This window comes from Pungitius pungitius, chromosome 1 (genome assembly GCF_949316345.1).
Source record: "Pungitius pungitius chromosome 1, fPunPun2.1, whole genome shotgun sequence".
NCBI lineage: Eukaryota > Metazoa > Chordata > Actinopteri > Perciformes > Gasterosteidae > Pungitius > Pungitius pungitius.
The window spans coordinates 13,418,143-13,435,179 of NC_084900.1; the positions used below are offsets into that span (position 1 = coordinate 13,418,143).

General features: G+C 43.6%; 1 protein-coding gene across 4 annotated transcripts; it reads right to left on the minus strand.

Moving 5' to 3' along the window:
* Nucleotides 1–245: 245 nt before the first annotated feature.
* Nucleotides 246–16,393, minus strand: gripap1 (GRIP1 associated protein 1). 4 transcript variants are annotated; one of them, XM_037479772.2, is made up of 29 exons: nt 16,232–16,392; nt 15,459–15,525; nt 15,003–15,064; nt 14,797–14,823; nt 14,489–14,596; nt 13,608–13,764; nt 13,169–13,308; nt 12,934–12,970; nt 11,935–12,098; nt 11,761–11,808; nt 11,575–11,606; nt 11,404–11,451; nt 11,128–11,227; nt 10,795–10,872; nt 6,822–6,914; nt 6,335–6,469; nt 6,157–6,252; nt 5,915–6,025; nt 5,589–5,690; nt 5,401–5,514; nt 5,244–5,321; nt 4,472–4,567; nt 4,163–4,219; nt 3,972–4,071; nt 3,243–3,373; nt 2,517–2,633; nt 2,186–2,279; nt 1,905–2,086; nt 246–1,826 (listed from the first exon to the last, which is right to left on the minus strand). In XM_037479772.2, exons 1-29 carry the CDS (start codon nt 16,277–16,279, stop codon nt 1,782–1,784), a joined length of 2,667 nt encoding a protein of 888 aa, XP_037335669.2. In that variant the 5' UTR covers nt 16,280–16,392; the 3' UTR covers nt 246–1,781. The 4 variants fall into 4 exon arrangements, with proteins under 4 accessions (XP_037335669.2, XP_037335671.2, XP_037335670.2 ...); XM_037479774.2 differs by having other exon boundaries at nt 11,935–12,005; nt 16,232–16,391; XM_037479773.2 differs by lacking the exon at nt 16,232–16,392 and adding an exon at nt 15,983–16,021.
* Between the last annotated feature and the right edge of the window lie 644 nt (nt 16,394–17,037).

Genomic DNA, 17,037 nt, shown 5'->3' on the forward strand with positions numbered 1-17,037 from the left:
AGTTCAATCAAACGAGCAGAGAGGATTGTGGGAGGGGGGGGTGGTTAGGTCCTCCTGCCCGTTGGTCTGCAGAATTAATGAACTCCATTACGGCACGTGTTCCAGGACGTAGACAGAGCCAGAGTTGATCTGTTGAAACCTTTTCAACCCATATGCAGGATCTCGATTACATTTAAGGGCCTAAAAGAAAGGAACTATTATTCTTTTTAATTAAAATATAATTAAAAGAAAACCAGACACAAGTCAGCTTTTCCACATAATATTTTATCAACAATATTTCTTCTTGATGTTACAATAATTTGCATCATCAGTCTCATAAATAGATCAGTTGATTCTAAATACAGGTACAAGACATATCACAGCGTGAATATATATTTAAACGTTAGAGGGCCAAGCCGCCGTCCAGCACATAGGCCGACCCCGCTCCCTCAGAATGAATGAGTCCTCATCTTTAATATTTCCTTTTCTTTTTGGCCGTCTGAACGGACCCATTAAAAGAAATAAAAAGCTGCATTGGCGACATGTCAAGCTCGTGGACCGAAGAGCGAGAACTAAAAACAAAATAATATACACGTGGTTTTAAGCAGGAAGTAGACATGGCCCATGATTTCAGTCATTAGCATGCAAGAAGACAGTTTTTCACTTTTTTTCCTGCACCATTTGGTGTCCCCAGTGGGGATGGAAATAAGACACACAACAAAATTCAAAAGTGCAAGACAAGCTACAGTTCATGTGGTCCAAGACATAGACACATCCCTGCAGAATTATCGAAAGAAGATAAATCAAAGACAAAGAAAAAACATTTAGGTTTCATTGAGCAGTTTTGCATCCCAGGAATAGAATGAAAAGACAAACACACGCCGTAAAAATAAATCAGGATGGGTGGGCGGGATTAGAATTAAATTGCGACATTAAACATCGTACATTTAGCTGCAGTTAAATTGAATACTGTTATGATTCATATATTTCGTTTAACGTCGTGCCTCTTTAAGAAAAAAAAAGAAAAAACAACACAACAAAATTTTTGGATAATTATAATTCTCATTAAAGCCTATATATATCTAAATATTTTACAGATGTGTTTTGACCATTGTACAAACTTAAAATTGAAAAGAAATATATGTCATCGCCGCTTAATCTCAAGGAGAAATGATCAATCAATAACCAGTGTTCTAAAAGTTGTAAACAAGGGAAGGGATGCAGAGAAGTTCATGTGAACAGCAGGGATTCAGGAAATAGCCACACCCGAGTATCAGTGCTTAAGTATCAGGTTGCATACAAAGAGGCCAGGAAATAGCCAGATCACAACAGACTGCACAAGGAAAACAAAATAACATTTGTACTCCATGACATAGCCAGGACCTAACACAGACATTAGTCTTAGTCACAAAAATATTTTGTCAGTTACAATGGAGGTTTTCCAGGTTGTAGCCAGGACCCAGAAGAACTGGGTGGTACAGTCTAATTACAGTACATTCAATAGCAACACAAATGAGTCCAACTTTTCAAATCTCACTTTTTTTCTTCTTCTACGCCTTGGAAACTTACCGTTGGTTCTGTTTATTTGAAGAACAGGTCCCAGCATTTAGTTGTAACCTAAAGGATACGGAAATCATGAAGGCTCCAGACGTTAGTCTGAGCCCAGAGATGATACAAGTCTGCTTGCGCAGGGAATGGGAAAAGGAAGCAATGTTGATTCCAGGTGTTAGTCATCCCTTTCCTTCCAGGTGAGGTGAGAACTCAAAGAAATGGATGGATGGATCCAGACGATAGCCTCATCCTCATTTGCTGAGACGGACTAATTCCTGGGAGAGAACCTCCAGGTCCTACAGAGAGACGGCAGATGTATCACATCCACTGCTCTGCTGTCATTGGTTATTGATTGTGGATCAGGAGATTCTCACCTTCTGCAGGTGCATGTTCTTGGTCAGCTGCTCTTCCAGCATGTTCTGCAGCTTCTTGTTCATCTCTCTCAGGTTCTCGTCTCCCGGCTTCACCAGATCTCTGAGGACCGAGCCCAGACCCCCCCGCTCGCCCTGGGAGCCCCCGTGACCTCCATGGCCTCCGATGGCGCCGCCCGACACGTCTGAGGAGACGAGGACCCAAGGAGGTGAGGAATAGCTCTCAGCCTGTTAGCATGCAAGCTTTAGCAGGTAATGTGTGTGTGTGTGTGTGTCAGTGTTACCTATGCGGCTCTCCATCACGTAGGTCTCGATGATGGAGCTCTTCCTACAGATGTCTTCAGCCATCGACGAGCAGCTGACCTCCAGATGTTTGACCTGAAAGAGGAACACAGTTTTATACTTCAGCCCTTTGCAGTAATACTACCCAAACCAAAAGCCCTCCTCTTCTCTTTGAGGCGGAGCTTATTTAAATGATCTACAGGTATTTTCAGTCACCTGTATTCAGTTGATTCTATATTCATTTAATAAAGTTACAGTAAAGCTGCAGAGCAGTGAAAAGTACAACCAGAATCAGAAAGCAGCAGGAAATGGATCAGGGCGAGCTCTCCTCACCTTCTCCTCCAGCATCCATTTCTCCTGCTGGACCTCGGCCAGGCGCTGGAACAGCTCCCCCACCTCGTCGTCCGACAGCTCAGCGGGCCGCTGGGACTGAGGGCTGCCCCCCCCCGACTAAAAAAACAACTTTATTAAGCGTCACACCAGAGACAAAAGACAAGATGGAGGAAGTCGGCTGAGGGACGCTGAGCGTAAAGAAAACAGCTGGACACATTTGTACAAGTTCAAGAAAGTTGTATTCAAAGTGGGGAGCTTTGAAGCTTTGAAGAATCAATAAAACAAGCTCATGGCTAATGTTAGCTTAGCTCGTTTCTGTGTCAATTCAAGATCTAAATGTCTGATGCTAACGTTAGCTTAGCTTGTTTCTGTGTCAATTCAAGATCTAGATGTCTGATGCTAACGTTAGCTTAGCTTGTTTCTGTGTCAATTCAAGATCTAGATGTCTGATGCTAACGTTAGCTTAGCTAGTTTCTGTGTCAATTCAAGATCCAGATGTCTGATGCTAACGTTAGCTTAGCTCGTTTCTGTGTCAATTCAAGATCTAGATGTCTGATGCTAACGTTAGCTTAGCTAGTTTCTGTGTCAATTCAAGATCCAGATGTCTGATGCTAACGTTAGCTTAGCTTATTCCGCTGATATCAAGACACTGAGTAACAGTTTTCAATGACGAAGGAAGAGAATGAAACAGAAATACACCGGTCGTATTGAAGAGGCTCCGCCCACCTTGTTCTGATTGGTCGGCTGGGCCTCCTTCATCATGTCCCTGTAGGAAAAGGAGGAGACTGAGGACGAGTCTCCGGTCTGCTGGGTCCGACTGGGACTGTTGATCTCTGACAGAACCAGCTCCTCCAGACCTGCAGACAACGATTGATTCATGTGCAGAGAATTGCTTTTATTAACAAATTATGAAAACTGATTCATGTGATGCAGCGTCCCTCCGACGCAGCAGAACATAAATAAGAGGCAGGAGCCTCTTAAACATTTATCACTCCTCATAGATTATACATGATCCAAAGGACTGCCCTGTGTGTGTGTGTGTGTGTGTGTGTGTGTGTGTGTGTGTGTGTGTGTGTGTGTGTGTGTGTGTGTGTGTGTGTGTGTGTGTGTGTGTGTGTGTGTGTGTGTGTGTGTGTGCGCTTTGCCAGCAGACGCCAGTGTGTCCACGTCAGCACTGGGAATCAGACCGCCACATTAAATATTGAGCAGCAGGTTCTGGACTGAACCTGAACCTGCTGCAGGGTCAGCAGGCCGCCTTACAATCACATCTCAGCCGCGCGCACACGCACGCACACACACACGGCAACTCGTCCAGTTAGTGGATGTTAAATACTGCTCCGTTAGTTGCGCCTCGGGTTCCCGGCTGAAGTGATTGCACCTCATGAGTTTGGACAAACAGCTGGTGGGTGGAGCGGGGGAAGCAGTGACGTCACAGTGACCTCACAGTGTGTGTACCTGTCCTGGTCTTGCTGTTGGTCAGGATCTCCTGAAGTCTCTCCTGCAGCTTGTCGGCTCTCTTCCTCTCCAGCTGAAGCTGCCGCTTCAAATCCTTCAGCTTCACACAGAGACTTATTTTACGATAATTACTTTGCATCCACGATTGATCTTAAATTACTCTGCAAATGACCCCCCCCCCCAGTACTCACCGCAGCACTTCCTTTCTTCTCAAGTATCCTTTGTCCATCCACCGTGTCTTTAATCTCCTGCAGACACAAAACCACACCAATATATGTTTGTGAGATTACGTCTTTAACCGTTGATATTCAGTCAAAAAGTCGTGTAGCTGCTAACGGCTAAAGCACAGCCATGATGCGTTCAGGCTCAGTAAGGAATTACAGCGTTGTCATGGTGTGTTCACATGTGATCAGTGAGGTGTGGTGTTGGAGGGAGACGTCGCCCCCTGGTGCTCAGCAGCGGTTCTAGTAGTACTTGTACATACGCTGTAGTACTTGTACCTGTTTGAGCTTCTCGATGGTGTCGTTGAGTCCGTCCTTTTGTTTTTCCGCCTCCATCAGCTGCTGCTTCACCTCCTCCATCTCCGACTGCTTCTCCTGCAGGAAGGACACAGGAGGAGGAGCTGATCTCAGGTCTGATGGAGGAACTCCTCAGATGTGATTGTGATGTTCTATCAACTCGTACAACATCATATTCATTTGAATAAAATGGAGTTTTCTTTTGAATGGCATACAGGAATCATTTAAGTGTGAATTCATTTCCTTCTTCTACCAGAATTAATAAGTTGATAAACTTTTAAAATAAAAGAAACAGAAGGGAAGAAAACATAGTTCATAGAAATGGAATGAAAGAGCAGCTGATAATATCAAGCGCCCCCTGGTGGTCTGTGGGAGGGACTCCTGACCCACTGCTAATTGGACTGTCGTTAATTAACTGATAACGTAATTAGCGCCTCTCCTTTGGGGGGGGGGGGGCTCTGACGATAACGAGGGTGGCGCCCTCCCGCCTGGACGAGTTAATCGTTAAATGTTTTCAGGACTTTATAAAGTCTCAGCGTCTGAACTCATGAACACGGTTACTGTGAACTATTTTTTTAAATGTTAAAGCCCTCCCCCCCGCTGTGAGAACTCCCCTCATTGGTTCTTCAACACGTTGAAACATTTACCACATCGCAGTTTAAAGTTGTTTGTTTTATCAACTATGATCGTTTTAATAAAAGGGGGCGGGGTTAGCACGACATGTGTGTGTGTGTGTGTGTGTTTGTGTGTGTACCTCCAGCTGCAGTAGGTGTCCTCTCTTCACTCGCTCCATCTCCTCCTGATGTTCCAGCGAGTTTGTTTCTATTTTCTCCTGCAAAGAACAAATCAATAATCAATGCGTTTCAGCTATGGATAGCAGTGAGTGATGCTAATCTAACGGTAGTGCTAACCTCAGCCTCCTTCAGTCTCCTCTCAAACCAGCCTCTGGTTCCCTCCATGGACTGAACCTGAGTCTGAAGCTCCTCCACTCGAGGCTGAAGACCCTCCAGCTCTTTGGCCCGGGCCTCAGGACACGATCACAAGTTATTGATTATGTGCACTCAAGGGTTACTGATCTTTATACGAGATATATTGATACCTTCTCTTCTCGGAGCTGCTGACGGATCTCCTCCTCAGAGCGGTTTTTGTCCTCGTGGAGGCCTCGAAGCTCCTTCTCGTAGCGAGCCCTCACCCCCAGGACCTGAGGGGGTGACGGTGAGGAGAGGAATTGAGAAGAGGAGACGGACAGAAGGTCACAGAAAGAGAAAATAAGGAAGGAAGAGGAGGGACGCATGAAAAACAGGATCATTATTCAGACTTTACTGACTTTCTGTAGTCCAATTAACAATGTGAAGGAGAGCAGAAGTAGAATGAAGGTAAGAAGAAAGTGAGGAGTGGAACTGCAGAAGAAGAAGAAAAGTTCACCTCCTTCTCGTGCTGCAGCTTGAGCTCTGACTCCGCCTCCTTGTGGTCAAACTTCTCCTGGTTCATCTGCATGGCCATCTCATCCAGCATGGCCTTCCTCTTCTCTGCCGTCTGCACACATGAAACACACATGAAACACAACCATCACGCTGAATGGCTTCATGTACATCACACAACCAAGTGTGTATATATTCACACTGTGAGTATGTATGTGTGCGTATTGTGTGTCTGTGTGTGTGTACCTTCTTGGCCTCCTCCAGGTCTCTCAGCAGCTTCTCCTTCTCTTGTCCTTCTTCAGTTAACTGCTCCAACAACTTCCTGCTGGCAAAACTGGATTCCTGCAGGAGAGAAGAAGATATGAAGACCTCACCTCGCCCTGAAGGCCTCGTTTCCTCTGTGTGTGTGTGTGTGTGTGTGTACCTGCAGCTGGGACTCCAGGTCGTCCCTCTGCGCCGACATCACTTCCCGCTCGGCTCGTCTCTGCTGCAGCTCCTGCGTGAGGGCCTCCTGCTGCTCGCGGAGAAGATTCACCTCCTGCGTCTTCACCGTCTGGATCTGCACACCACGAGGAGAAGCAGCATTTAATTTACTCCGTTAGACCACCCGCTCAGCGTGGTGACGGAGGTGAGGGTGGAGCACACGCTTAGTTTCTCTGGACCTTAGGAAACCCAGCTCAGTTCTCCTGTCAGATGGTGGGGGGGGGGGGGGGGGTTTACGGCAGGTAGGTGAGTTCAGACCAAAGTTTAGGGATGAAGCCTTGAGGTTTTCCAGGTTTATCACCGGTTCTAAAGTAGCTCGGTAAAAGCTGTTTATCACTACATTATAGCATTATGGTTCCATCGTCATAGCCATGAAGTTCTAAATGAAGTAGTGTGATGCTCTATTTAAAGTTCTCTGTGCCTATTACCTGTTCTAGAGCAGCGAGGTTAGTCCTCAGAGCATCGTTCTCCTGCAGGATGTTGTCCACCTGCTCCTGACTGACTGCGCTCTGATTGGCGGCCTGCAGTACCCATAAGCCGCAGGGCGGGGGCAGAAAGCACGGCACAAAGACCCAGGAATAGAACAAAGAACCAGAACCAAAGAACAGAAAAAAGAGAAGGAGAAAGTTAGAAACACAGAGCAGTAGGTAGAAATAACACCAGCATGTCCACAGTCATATTCTAAGTCTTCCAGGAGTCATTTCTTCTCATTTTCTCATAAAACTCAAATGGATTTTATTTCCGATGAGAACCAGCTGACTCTTCGTTAGGGTTGGGTATCGTTTGAATTTGAACAATTCCGATTCTGATTCCTTGTTTTGATTCCGGTTCCCAGCGATTCTGGATTCCGATTCTTTTAAGAGGCAGAGTCAAAAAAGTTTAAGTTTAAGATATTTTAAATGAGCTATCTAACCAAGGGTCTTTCTGAAGGAAATAGTCTGACCTTCTCCATCAATGTTAATTCTATGAACTTTTTACTTTTTATTAACTTTACTATGAATTTCTAACAGGGCTGTTTTCAACTACAATATAAATATCAAACTATGAACTTGAATATTGTATAAACATTATAAATTATGAATATATTTTAACAGGGGTACACTTTCCTCAAGAGAGCTTTATTTTTGAAACCTCACAAAAACACATTTACACATGAGTAGGGCTGCAACAACGAATCGATGAAATCGATTAGAATCGATTATTAAAAGCGTTGGCAACGAATTTCATTATCGATTCGTTGTGTCGCGCGACTATTATCTTTGAGTATTAAAAGAAAGTTGCGCGCGCCGCGCAGAGCTGAGAAAAAAAAGTTGAGCGCTCGCACAGCAGAACATCGGAGAGACCCGTACTACTGTTCTGAAACATGCGGAGGAAGAGAAGCCAATGCGATCTGAAATGGGGGGTGCGGGTCCTAGCGGGCAACGGGGGGGTGTGGGGGGGGTGTGGGGTGCTGCGGTTTTCTTTGCAGCGCCAGTAGTTTTACGTTCTAATCGCCGCGCTCGACTTCAAGGAGTAACCTTTATTATTGTTCGGTCTGAAACAGCGCGCCCAGTGACGGGTGGTGCAGCAATATTGATGTCCGGGTGGAAATCAGGAGAAAGGTCGGTCCGGGATATTTTCGGGAGGGGCTTTGAAATTCGGGAGGGTTGACATGTCTGATTGTAAGATATGCAAAAGCGACATGGCCTGGCACGGGAGCACCACGGGGATGATTCATGATTTTTTACCTAATATATTTAATTTGGCGGCTATAAAGTATACATCACGCGATGTGTGTATGTTTTTTGTGTTAGTCCATTTTATTTGCTTACTTAGGGATGTTCAAGGAGCAATCTGTTAGTGCAAAACATATTTAGAAAGTGCACAGTCAGTTCTATTTTTCAATAAAGGGTTGGAAATTAATGTTTTTACATTATTTATTTTTTTATCCGATTCATCGATTAATCGAACAAATAATCGACAGATGAATCGATTATTAAAATAATCGTTAGTTGCAGCTCTACACATGAGTGTGTGATACTGCAGGTAAGACAGGGCACACATTTACTTCCACTCCATGACCTCGGAGGTGCTTAATCATATTTGACGCGCACCCTCTTATGCATGAAATTTTTTTGCTGCAAATGTTGCATTTTGCCGAGTTTTCGTTTTGTAACCACACTTTGGACCGCCGACGCACGCTATTCATGTTCCATCGCTCTGTTACGCCAACACTTCCGGTGGACGCTTCTTCGTTGGTGTTCAGCGGTTTCTATTTCCGGTCGGCGCCGGCGGACTGAGAATCGAAACTAGGAATCGAATTTTAAACTTTTGAACGATTCCGGGTAAATCGCAGATCTAGTCCCGATTCCAATCGATACTCGATCCACGATACTCAACCCTACTCTTTGTCGACTTATTGAAGCGGAGAAGGAGCCGGAGACAAATGTTTATCTCAAAAGGAAACATCCAAGAAGAACCATCCCAAACACAAGTGTTACTGGAAATACATATTATTCATATTAATGGAGTACTGTGATGTGCTGGGAGCTGCAAGGTTTATGGTTTGAATCCCAGCTGCTCCATGTGCCACGTCAAAGTGTCCCTGAGCAAGACACCTGACCCCTAACTGCTCCCCAGGCAAGAACACATGGGTTATAATGCAATGTAAGTCGCTTTGGATAAAAGCATCAGCTAAATGACATGTAATGTAAAAACTCAATACATTGTGTATTTTATGCTTCAGGAGAGTGGAGCATATTTGGAGAGTTTTTACCCTTAAAAAAATTAAAATAACTAATCGTTATCAAATATATTTTCTTTTGATGATTTGTGTGAATGTCTATATATACACTCAGTATAGTGCAGTGTATTAGGATACAAGGTTATATATTAAGAGCCGACGCTACGTTGAGCTTTCATAACAAATAGGACAGTAGATGCTGTGAGGTCATGCTTTCTGCAAAGGTCAGTCAGTTAGTAGAATATCAGTGAAATATATATATACGACTATAAGGCGCACTGGATTATAAGACGCACCTTCAATGAATCACCTATTTTCCTATATAGGGCGCACCGGATTATAAGGCGCATAGAATAGAAGATACTGCAGTAAAAGGTTTGACTGGGGCTGCGTTATGCATCCACTAGATCGGGCCGTGCTAAATCAAACGTTATTAAGCGTTCTGAAAACTCTTCACTCCCATGGTAACGTTGTTCAAACGTTAATGTGGATATTAACAATATCTCTGAACCTCCAACTTTCGTTCTTGATTAATGAAAACATTCTTGGCAAATGCTTTCGTGCTTCTTGCAGCGAGAGGCAGCGCTGGGACAGACGGTGGCGCCTCGCGGCGGACCGTCAGCTCGATCCCGACATCCAACTACGAGCTTTTTAACTACAGCAGCTTTAATATACGCTGGTGGAGCTGGAATTACCGCGGCTGCTGGCACCAGACTTTCCCTCCAATGGATCCTCGTTAACCAGTATGGATCAACCAGCTAGGCTCATCTCAACATCTACAGAGGACCACATGCTGACAGTGGTTTGAAAACGTCCTGCTGAATGTGGGACATTGTTAAATGATGGAGAGATGAGAGCAAAGTGCACGAGGACATCAGGAAGAGTCACTAGTTCAACATGTTCCACCTCCAACATGATCACATGGGGGCAGTTTGTGTTTAAAATAACGTTAACAATTAAACAACAGTGTCTAAAATACACACTTTCTAAAGTTATTACTCATTATTTGCATGATTTAGTCTTTAGAAGAAAGACATTCATTAAAAACAACATTCATTATGGCCATTAATCATGATGAATGAATTTCAAAATGTGCGATTAATTAGTTTATTTCTTTTATCTATTAACAGCCGTAATATTAAAGTATTAAAGCTGGGCTCTCAAGTGTCACGCATTGAGTGGGACAGTCACTCATTTTGTCTTTAGTTTCGGACTATCGCCACTCATCCAATGTCTCAAAAACAAGGACATGGACTTGTGTCCGACTCGCGTAGGCTCCTCTTTAACTGTCTCATTCATTCACATCGCTCATGACTCTTTAGCTAAAAGGTGCCCTAAATCGGTTGTGAAAGCTCGCATTGCCCCAAACGGACCATTTGTGGTGTTTCTAGAATTTTTTCAACGATAACGTTAACTGTTGTTATCATTATTATTATTATTGTGTACTCATGTGTAACGCTCAAGTCCATGCAAACAGGCGTACAGGACTTCAATTCACCCCGTGACTCACTCTGAACCAATCAGAATGCTGGATTTCATCCCCTTATTATAAACAAATACTGATGTTTCAGAACTGAATCACGTTGGAGAAGAAAAGAGGAAAATGGGAGTAGAAGGAAATCCTTGAATTATGAAAAGCACTTCTCTTCAGTGTGTGTGTGTGTGTGTGTGTGTTTTACCTGATCCCTCATGGTGTGGACCAGCACCTCATGCTCTCTTGCTCTGCTCTGGATTTGCTCTCTCAGTTCAGCCGTCGTCTAAAAACACAACACACACGTCAGCTCGCTATTTTTGAGGTACTTTTACTTCAATTGAATAGTATTTGCTCCATGTAAAAATCCGCTAACGGTGGTTCCATTGAGTTCATGGTGATGCGTTCAGGCTCTGATCAGTAAAGAAAAAAAGAGTAAAAACCAGAGTACTTCTTCTTCACTGTGGTACTAAAGTACTACTTTAGTACGTCTTCACTAAGGTACTCCTTTTACTGTAGTACTTTGTGCTTGAGGGCCGACCTGATTGGCTGCCACCACGTCCGACTGTAGTTTCTGGATGCGGATGTTCGTGGCTTTAAGCTCCTCCTCTTTTCTTTGGTTGATCTCATCGATCTTTGTCCTGCAGGTAAACAACAACATGTCAACATGTGATGTACAACACGCACAGGTAATGGTACTGCTAGTGACAAAGAGTCGCTGTACTGGTGCAGTAGTACCAGTAGAAGTATAATGCAGAGCGCAGTAGCTGCACTAGTTGTGGTGGTACTAGTGTAGAAGTTCTAATGGAGTAGTGACCTGCTGTCGTTGTACAGAGCTTCCTTCTCTCCCTGCAGACGCTGGAAACTACAAACACAGAACAACAGGTCAGATATCAAAGCTCCTCTTCAGGATGTTTCAAGTAGAACTACAGCGGATACACAAACATCTTCATGTACTAATACACATCAGGCTAAACCCACGCCTCACCTCTCCTGCTTCTTCTTCAGCTTGTCAGACAGCTGGAGGACGGACAGAGACACATAGACAGCAAATCATGATTCAAATCTTCCTCATAATCTCTCGCATTCTTTTTAAAATACATTATCATTCAAACATGTTTTATGAAATCCTTCTTTAGAATATGAACAGATAGGTGATCAATAACTGGATTACCTTGGTGATCTCTTCCTGTAGTTTGGTGACTTCGGCCTGCTTGGACTCCTGAAGACAAGATGTTTTCAATTATTAAACTAAAATCTTACGTTATACAAAACTCAATATTAACATTTTGTGTTGAAATAAGGTAAAGGATCCATAGTGTGTGTGTGTGTGTGTGTGACTCAGTACCTCCACCCTCTGGACCTGCTCCATCAGCAGCCTCTTCTCCTCCCGCTCCGTGTGGAGCTTTGTCTCCGTCTCTGGTCCAAAGCAGTGTGTTATTGGACAGAGAGCCGGCCAGCCTATCGCTGCCTGCTTAGCTACTATCTCCTCTACGCTCTTCTCTGACCGGCCTGAAGGGGGGTGGGGTGGGGTGGGGGTGGGGGTGGGGCGGGGGGGCATCAGTCCATCAGGGCCAGACGCAAACTACGGAGCACGCAGCGCGTTCACTGACATCTCGTTCGTCCCAGCGCTGAAGATGTTGACACTTACAAAACTACGCTCATCAGGTTTTGGGTCAAAGTATTCTTAATAAATAATCATTTATTTTATGAATAATAATTAATTATTAGTATTCTTAATAAATAATAATACTTGAGGCGAGCTGAAGGTGCAGTCAGAACAAAACACGAGAGAAGGTCTGCGCCGCCTGCCGGACCAACGGTGGTGCTTCGCTTCATCCGCTCTTGACGGGAGGGGGAGGGGCTTAGAGTTCTGTCCTGCCCACTAAACAGCTGTTTAGAACAGCTGGGTTTATACGAGTCCATTGTTAGGAACACAGGTAGAATTAAATGTCTATGCCCTCTGTGCTGTAAATTAATCATTCAATTTGCAAAATTTCATCAGATCATTTGCACACAAACCAAAGCAAAACCTAAAGAAATCTGAGGGTTGATTCATAGAGAATGGATCTGAGCCTATGACATCATCATGAGAGAGATGTGACTCATCTAGTGCAGATCTAACGAGTCATTAAGGAAGTTCACATGTGGAGCTCCGCTTCTTCAAATGAAGTCAGAGCTCCACATGTAAAAGCGTCATTCTGTGTAGTGACAAGCAGGGGGCGACTCCTCTGCTCCCATAGACGTCTATGAGGAAATGACTGCAGGGGGTGATTCCTAAGCTGTTAGCTTAGCATAAATCCAGTGGAGGATTAATAAAGATCTGATAAATGAGGAGTGAACTCACCGTGCATCCGTTTCTCTGAGAGCTCCAGCTGCGCCTCCTGCAGAGATCATAGAGATGATCATACACACACACACACACACACATACAAACACATAAGAATAAAGACGTAAGATTCCATTCAGGAAATGTTGATATAGAGTTTAAAACATTTTCTGATAAACATCAGCTGGGTATGTTCAAAAGTAAACAGTAAAGTAAAATAAATAAGGAATAAACAAGTAAACTTATTGGTCACCTGTTCCAGCCTCTCATTGGCTCCCTCGGCCTGTGGCTCCTCCCCCTTCCCTGTGACGCCAGAGACTCCGTTTGCCCCGGCCGCCCCATCTGTCTCCGTGGTAACGCCCGGGTTGGCCCGGTCGTAGCGCTTCTGGAAGCCTGAAGGAGAAATCTGCAGCTAATTAATTGATTTACGTATTTATTGATTATTGGTAGAATTCAACCTCCAAGATGATCAAATGCGCGTCACGTTCAAATTAAAGTAACAAAATCGACAGCCCTAATTATAAACTCTTCATCCTGAAAATCAACCTTCTGAATCACAAAGTCCAGGTGACGCCCCCACAGCTCAAGAATTAGTATCAAATGTTTAAATGTTGATTGGACACAGTTCACTTCGATTGATTCTGTTCCTCAGCTTCCACAACATACCTCAGCATCGGCCAATCACAGCTCACCTTTCATCTTCTTCTGGAGGGTGGTGTTTTCGGCCCGTAGGCGGAGCAGCTCTCCGTCAACGCAGATGGAGGCGGGGTTTGATGGATGGCCTGAGGATGCTCCTTCCTCCTTTAGGCCCTTGTTCTCCTGTTCCAGCTGTTCGATCTGTGTGCACAGCTGGAAACAAACGAAAGAGTAGTCAACGAATATTCTATATTCAAATGTATATATTGCATGAATAAAATAGACATAAAACAGCTTCATGCACTAGTTTGATCATTTGCCATTTCATGCAAAGAACAAGTTCCATGTTTACCTCAGCACAGCTCAGAGCGTTCAATGTTCAAATGTACTCATGACTTTCAGTCTGGACGTGACGTAATATGTGCGGTTTTAAAGCGAATATTCAAACGTCATTTTGAAGCAATTTTGACGGCCCTAGTAGTCACATGGTGCGGTAGTCACATCACGTCATTTAGCTCTTATCCAAAGTGACTTTTCAAGTCAGTGCATTTCAACCATAAGAAAACAAACCCAGAAGAACAAGAAACAACAAAGTGAAATTTCATCAAATTAGCTGATTTACAACTCTTACAACTCTTTATTATAAGTACAGTTTAAGTGCTACAGTTTGTTGGTGTTTTTAGTCGAGGTTTAGTCTGAAACTAACTATATACTAAGTTTAGTGTGATCTAAGCCGTTTTTTTGCGTTTTAAGACTTTTTTTAAGCTCAGCAGGTTGCTAGGCAACAGGAGGTAAAGCTGATGATGCGAGCAGGAGCGGTGTCCTTTCACAGACCGCTTGCTGTGGTTCAGTTTATGCTGCCTCTGGAGGACTCGACCCACGTAGACCAGAAGGCCAGGTCCTCATTAGGATGCACCCCCGCACCCCCCAAAGGTACCTTGGAGAGCTCCGTCATCAGCGTGCTGTTCTGCAGGCGGAAGTCCTCCTCCTGACTGTGGAGTTTCCCTTGAAGCATCTCGTTCTCACTCAGCAACGCCTCCACCTCCTGTAACCACGGCAACAATGGGCTCAATAGATATTAATACGTGTACATTTAGACTTGTTTGTCTTTGCACCACACAAATGCTGCAGATCAGGACAAAAATAAATCAAAACATGAAATAGAATTAAAATAAATAGAATAACTTATAAAATACTGAAAAAATAACTAATAACATGAATTGGAAAAAAGAAGACAAAACTTACTTGAGCTTTTTTGCTCTTATTCACAGCCTGAAGGAAAAATACATGAATAAATATTATTTAGAACAGGTTTAAGATTTTAGTTAGATTTGATAATCTGATTTAAAATCAGGAAACTCAAAAGAAATTAAAACAATTACAGTGATGAATTACTTTATGTTCATAAAAATAGGAATTATTTATTATAATGATAGCAAACAAAGTATTACCTTCTGTGCTTTGACAAAATCTCTTTCCAAAACAACATGTTTCTGACGGAGAGCGTTCAGTTCTGAAAACACATTGATCAGTCATTGATCATAACTAATGAATGTTTAAACTGAGTCGTTACTAAACACATGATGATCAAAAACAAACTATATGTACACATAATATATAACAGAATATATGTACACATATCATTCAAGAGGAAATATATCCAAAATTTACCAAAATATGTCAGACTACAAGGAATTTGACTCTGCGTTTGGTGCGTAACATCAGACAGTAAGACAAAGGACAACAAGACAGATAAGACAACATAGTGCAAGAGGAGTTATATATATAAATAAAAAGTTAAAAACAGAAAGTGACAAGTGTATGTGGAGTGTGAAGGGAGTGACCGGTGGGATGTCAGTCAGGAGGAGGGGGGGCGCAGGAAGGTCCTGATTTTATAATACATTTACCTGTTGAGTTCTTCCTGAGTTCATCAGACAGCTGGTAGTTCTGAGTCCGAAGCTCCAACAGCTGAGTCTGAACACACACACACACACTATTTTATACATTTATTATTATACATTTATCCACTAAGTGGTTCATTTATGATGGGGCTTTTTCTGATCATATGCTCAATAACTTCAACTTGGCCAAAAATATACTTAAAATGGCATCATGTATTGTGAATGTATTCATAGTAGAATAAACCAACAGGAAGGCCTCAGAGTACTTCTTCCATGTGTACTTTTGATATATTTATGCTATATAATATTTGATCTCGCTCTGTGGGCGCGCGTGTGGGCGCGTGCATGCATGTTGGGTCGTGGATGCTGACGCCGTAGCTCGAGGCTAAAAAAAAAAGCGTTAGCTTCCGGTAAGCTAACGCTACACGGAACCGTTCCTTTCCTCCCATGGGCTAGGCTAAGCTACGCTAAACTAGGCTAAACTACGCTAAACTAAAGCGGACCAGCCGGCCAGCATGACCCGCCCTTACACTGTCAGTCCCAGACGCCTCCATCAGTCTGTGGTCGATCTGATCGATACCTCGGTTGAGATTGACGTGACGTCATTCAAAGCATAACGTTAAAAATCCCGTTAGCTGCTAAAGGTTTACGGTTAGCATGCAAGCTAACGTCCCGGTCGGTGGTGCCGCGTCTGGCAGCAGCACTGACAGGTAGCGCGCCTTTTTCCAGCTACGGACCCGCACACTTGCGGGCACACCTGTTGCGTTCGTCGGCCTCACCTGCATCCGATGGAACTCCTCCTCCGACAGAGCCTGCGACATGGCCATGTTTACCGGAGCGGCTAGCTAGCAGGAGGCTAAGCTAGCTGCGGCGGAGGAGGAGACGTAGCAGAGCAGCACAGAGGCGGAGCCGCGCGACGACGTCTCACTTTGACCGTTTCCCGGAAACCAAGAATGAAACGCATTTTAATTGAAGGGTTTTCTGCTGCCGAGGTGGAGGAGGTGTTTAGATTTATTGTGAAAATAGTCAACTACAAGTCAAAGTGCAATTGCAAATGTTTCTATAGTCAAAGTATGCCAGTGAAATACAATCTAAACCAGGAGTCCAGACCACTAGGCCGCAGAGGACTATATAGTATACTATATTTAGTTTACTATTTAGTCTGGTCACCATGAAATTCGTGGTGCAGCTTTTACAAACTATTCCAGAAGCAGGAAGGGAACCTCGGCCCCTGGTTCTACTGTTCACCTGTGGAGCAGCTGACAGAGTCACCACGTGCAAAGTAAACATTTTCTATACTTTTATGTATTTAGATTTTGTTCTATTTGTGTAATATGATGGTTAAATAAGGAGACAAATAAAGATACACAGGGGAAGGGCAACCAAAAGTAAGTAAAATAAACTATAATATGAGGCAAACAACCATTTTGAGCATTCTCATTTCTAATCCAGATTCTTTAAGATGTGCAGTTCCACTTCTCCCCACTGGGTGTCCACATTGTTCTTAGATTACTCAGAACTCAGTTTACTTACTGCAGTAAAAGCTTAAAGCTGAGACTAACATTATATTATTATCACATGTAAA

Coding starts and splice junctions, on each gene's coding strand:
- gripap1 (XM_037479772.2), bottom strand. CDS start 16,279: ATGGCCATGTCGCAGGCTCTGTCGGAGGAGGAGTTCCATCGGATGCAG. Junction 15,065..15,458: donor ACTCAGGAAGAACTCAACAG/GTAAATGTATTA, acceptor ATGTGTTTTCAG/AACTGAACGCTCTCCGTCAG. Junction 6,026..6,156: donor ACCTGGAGGAGGCCAAGAAG/GTACACACACAC, acceptor TCATGTGTGCAG/ACGGCAGAGAAGAGGAAGGC.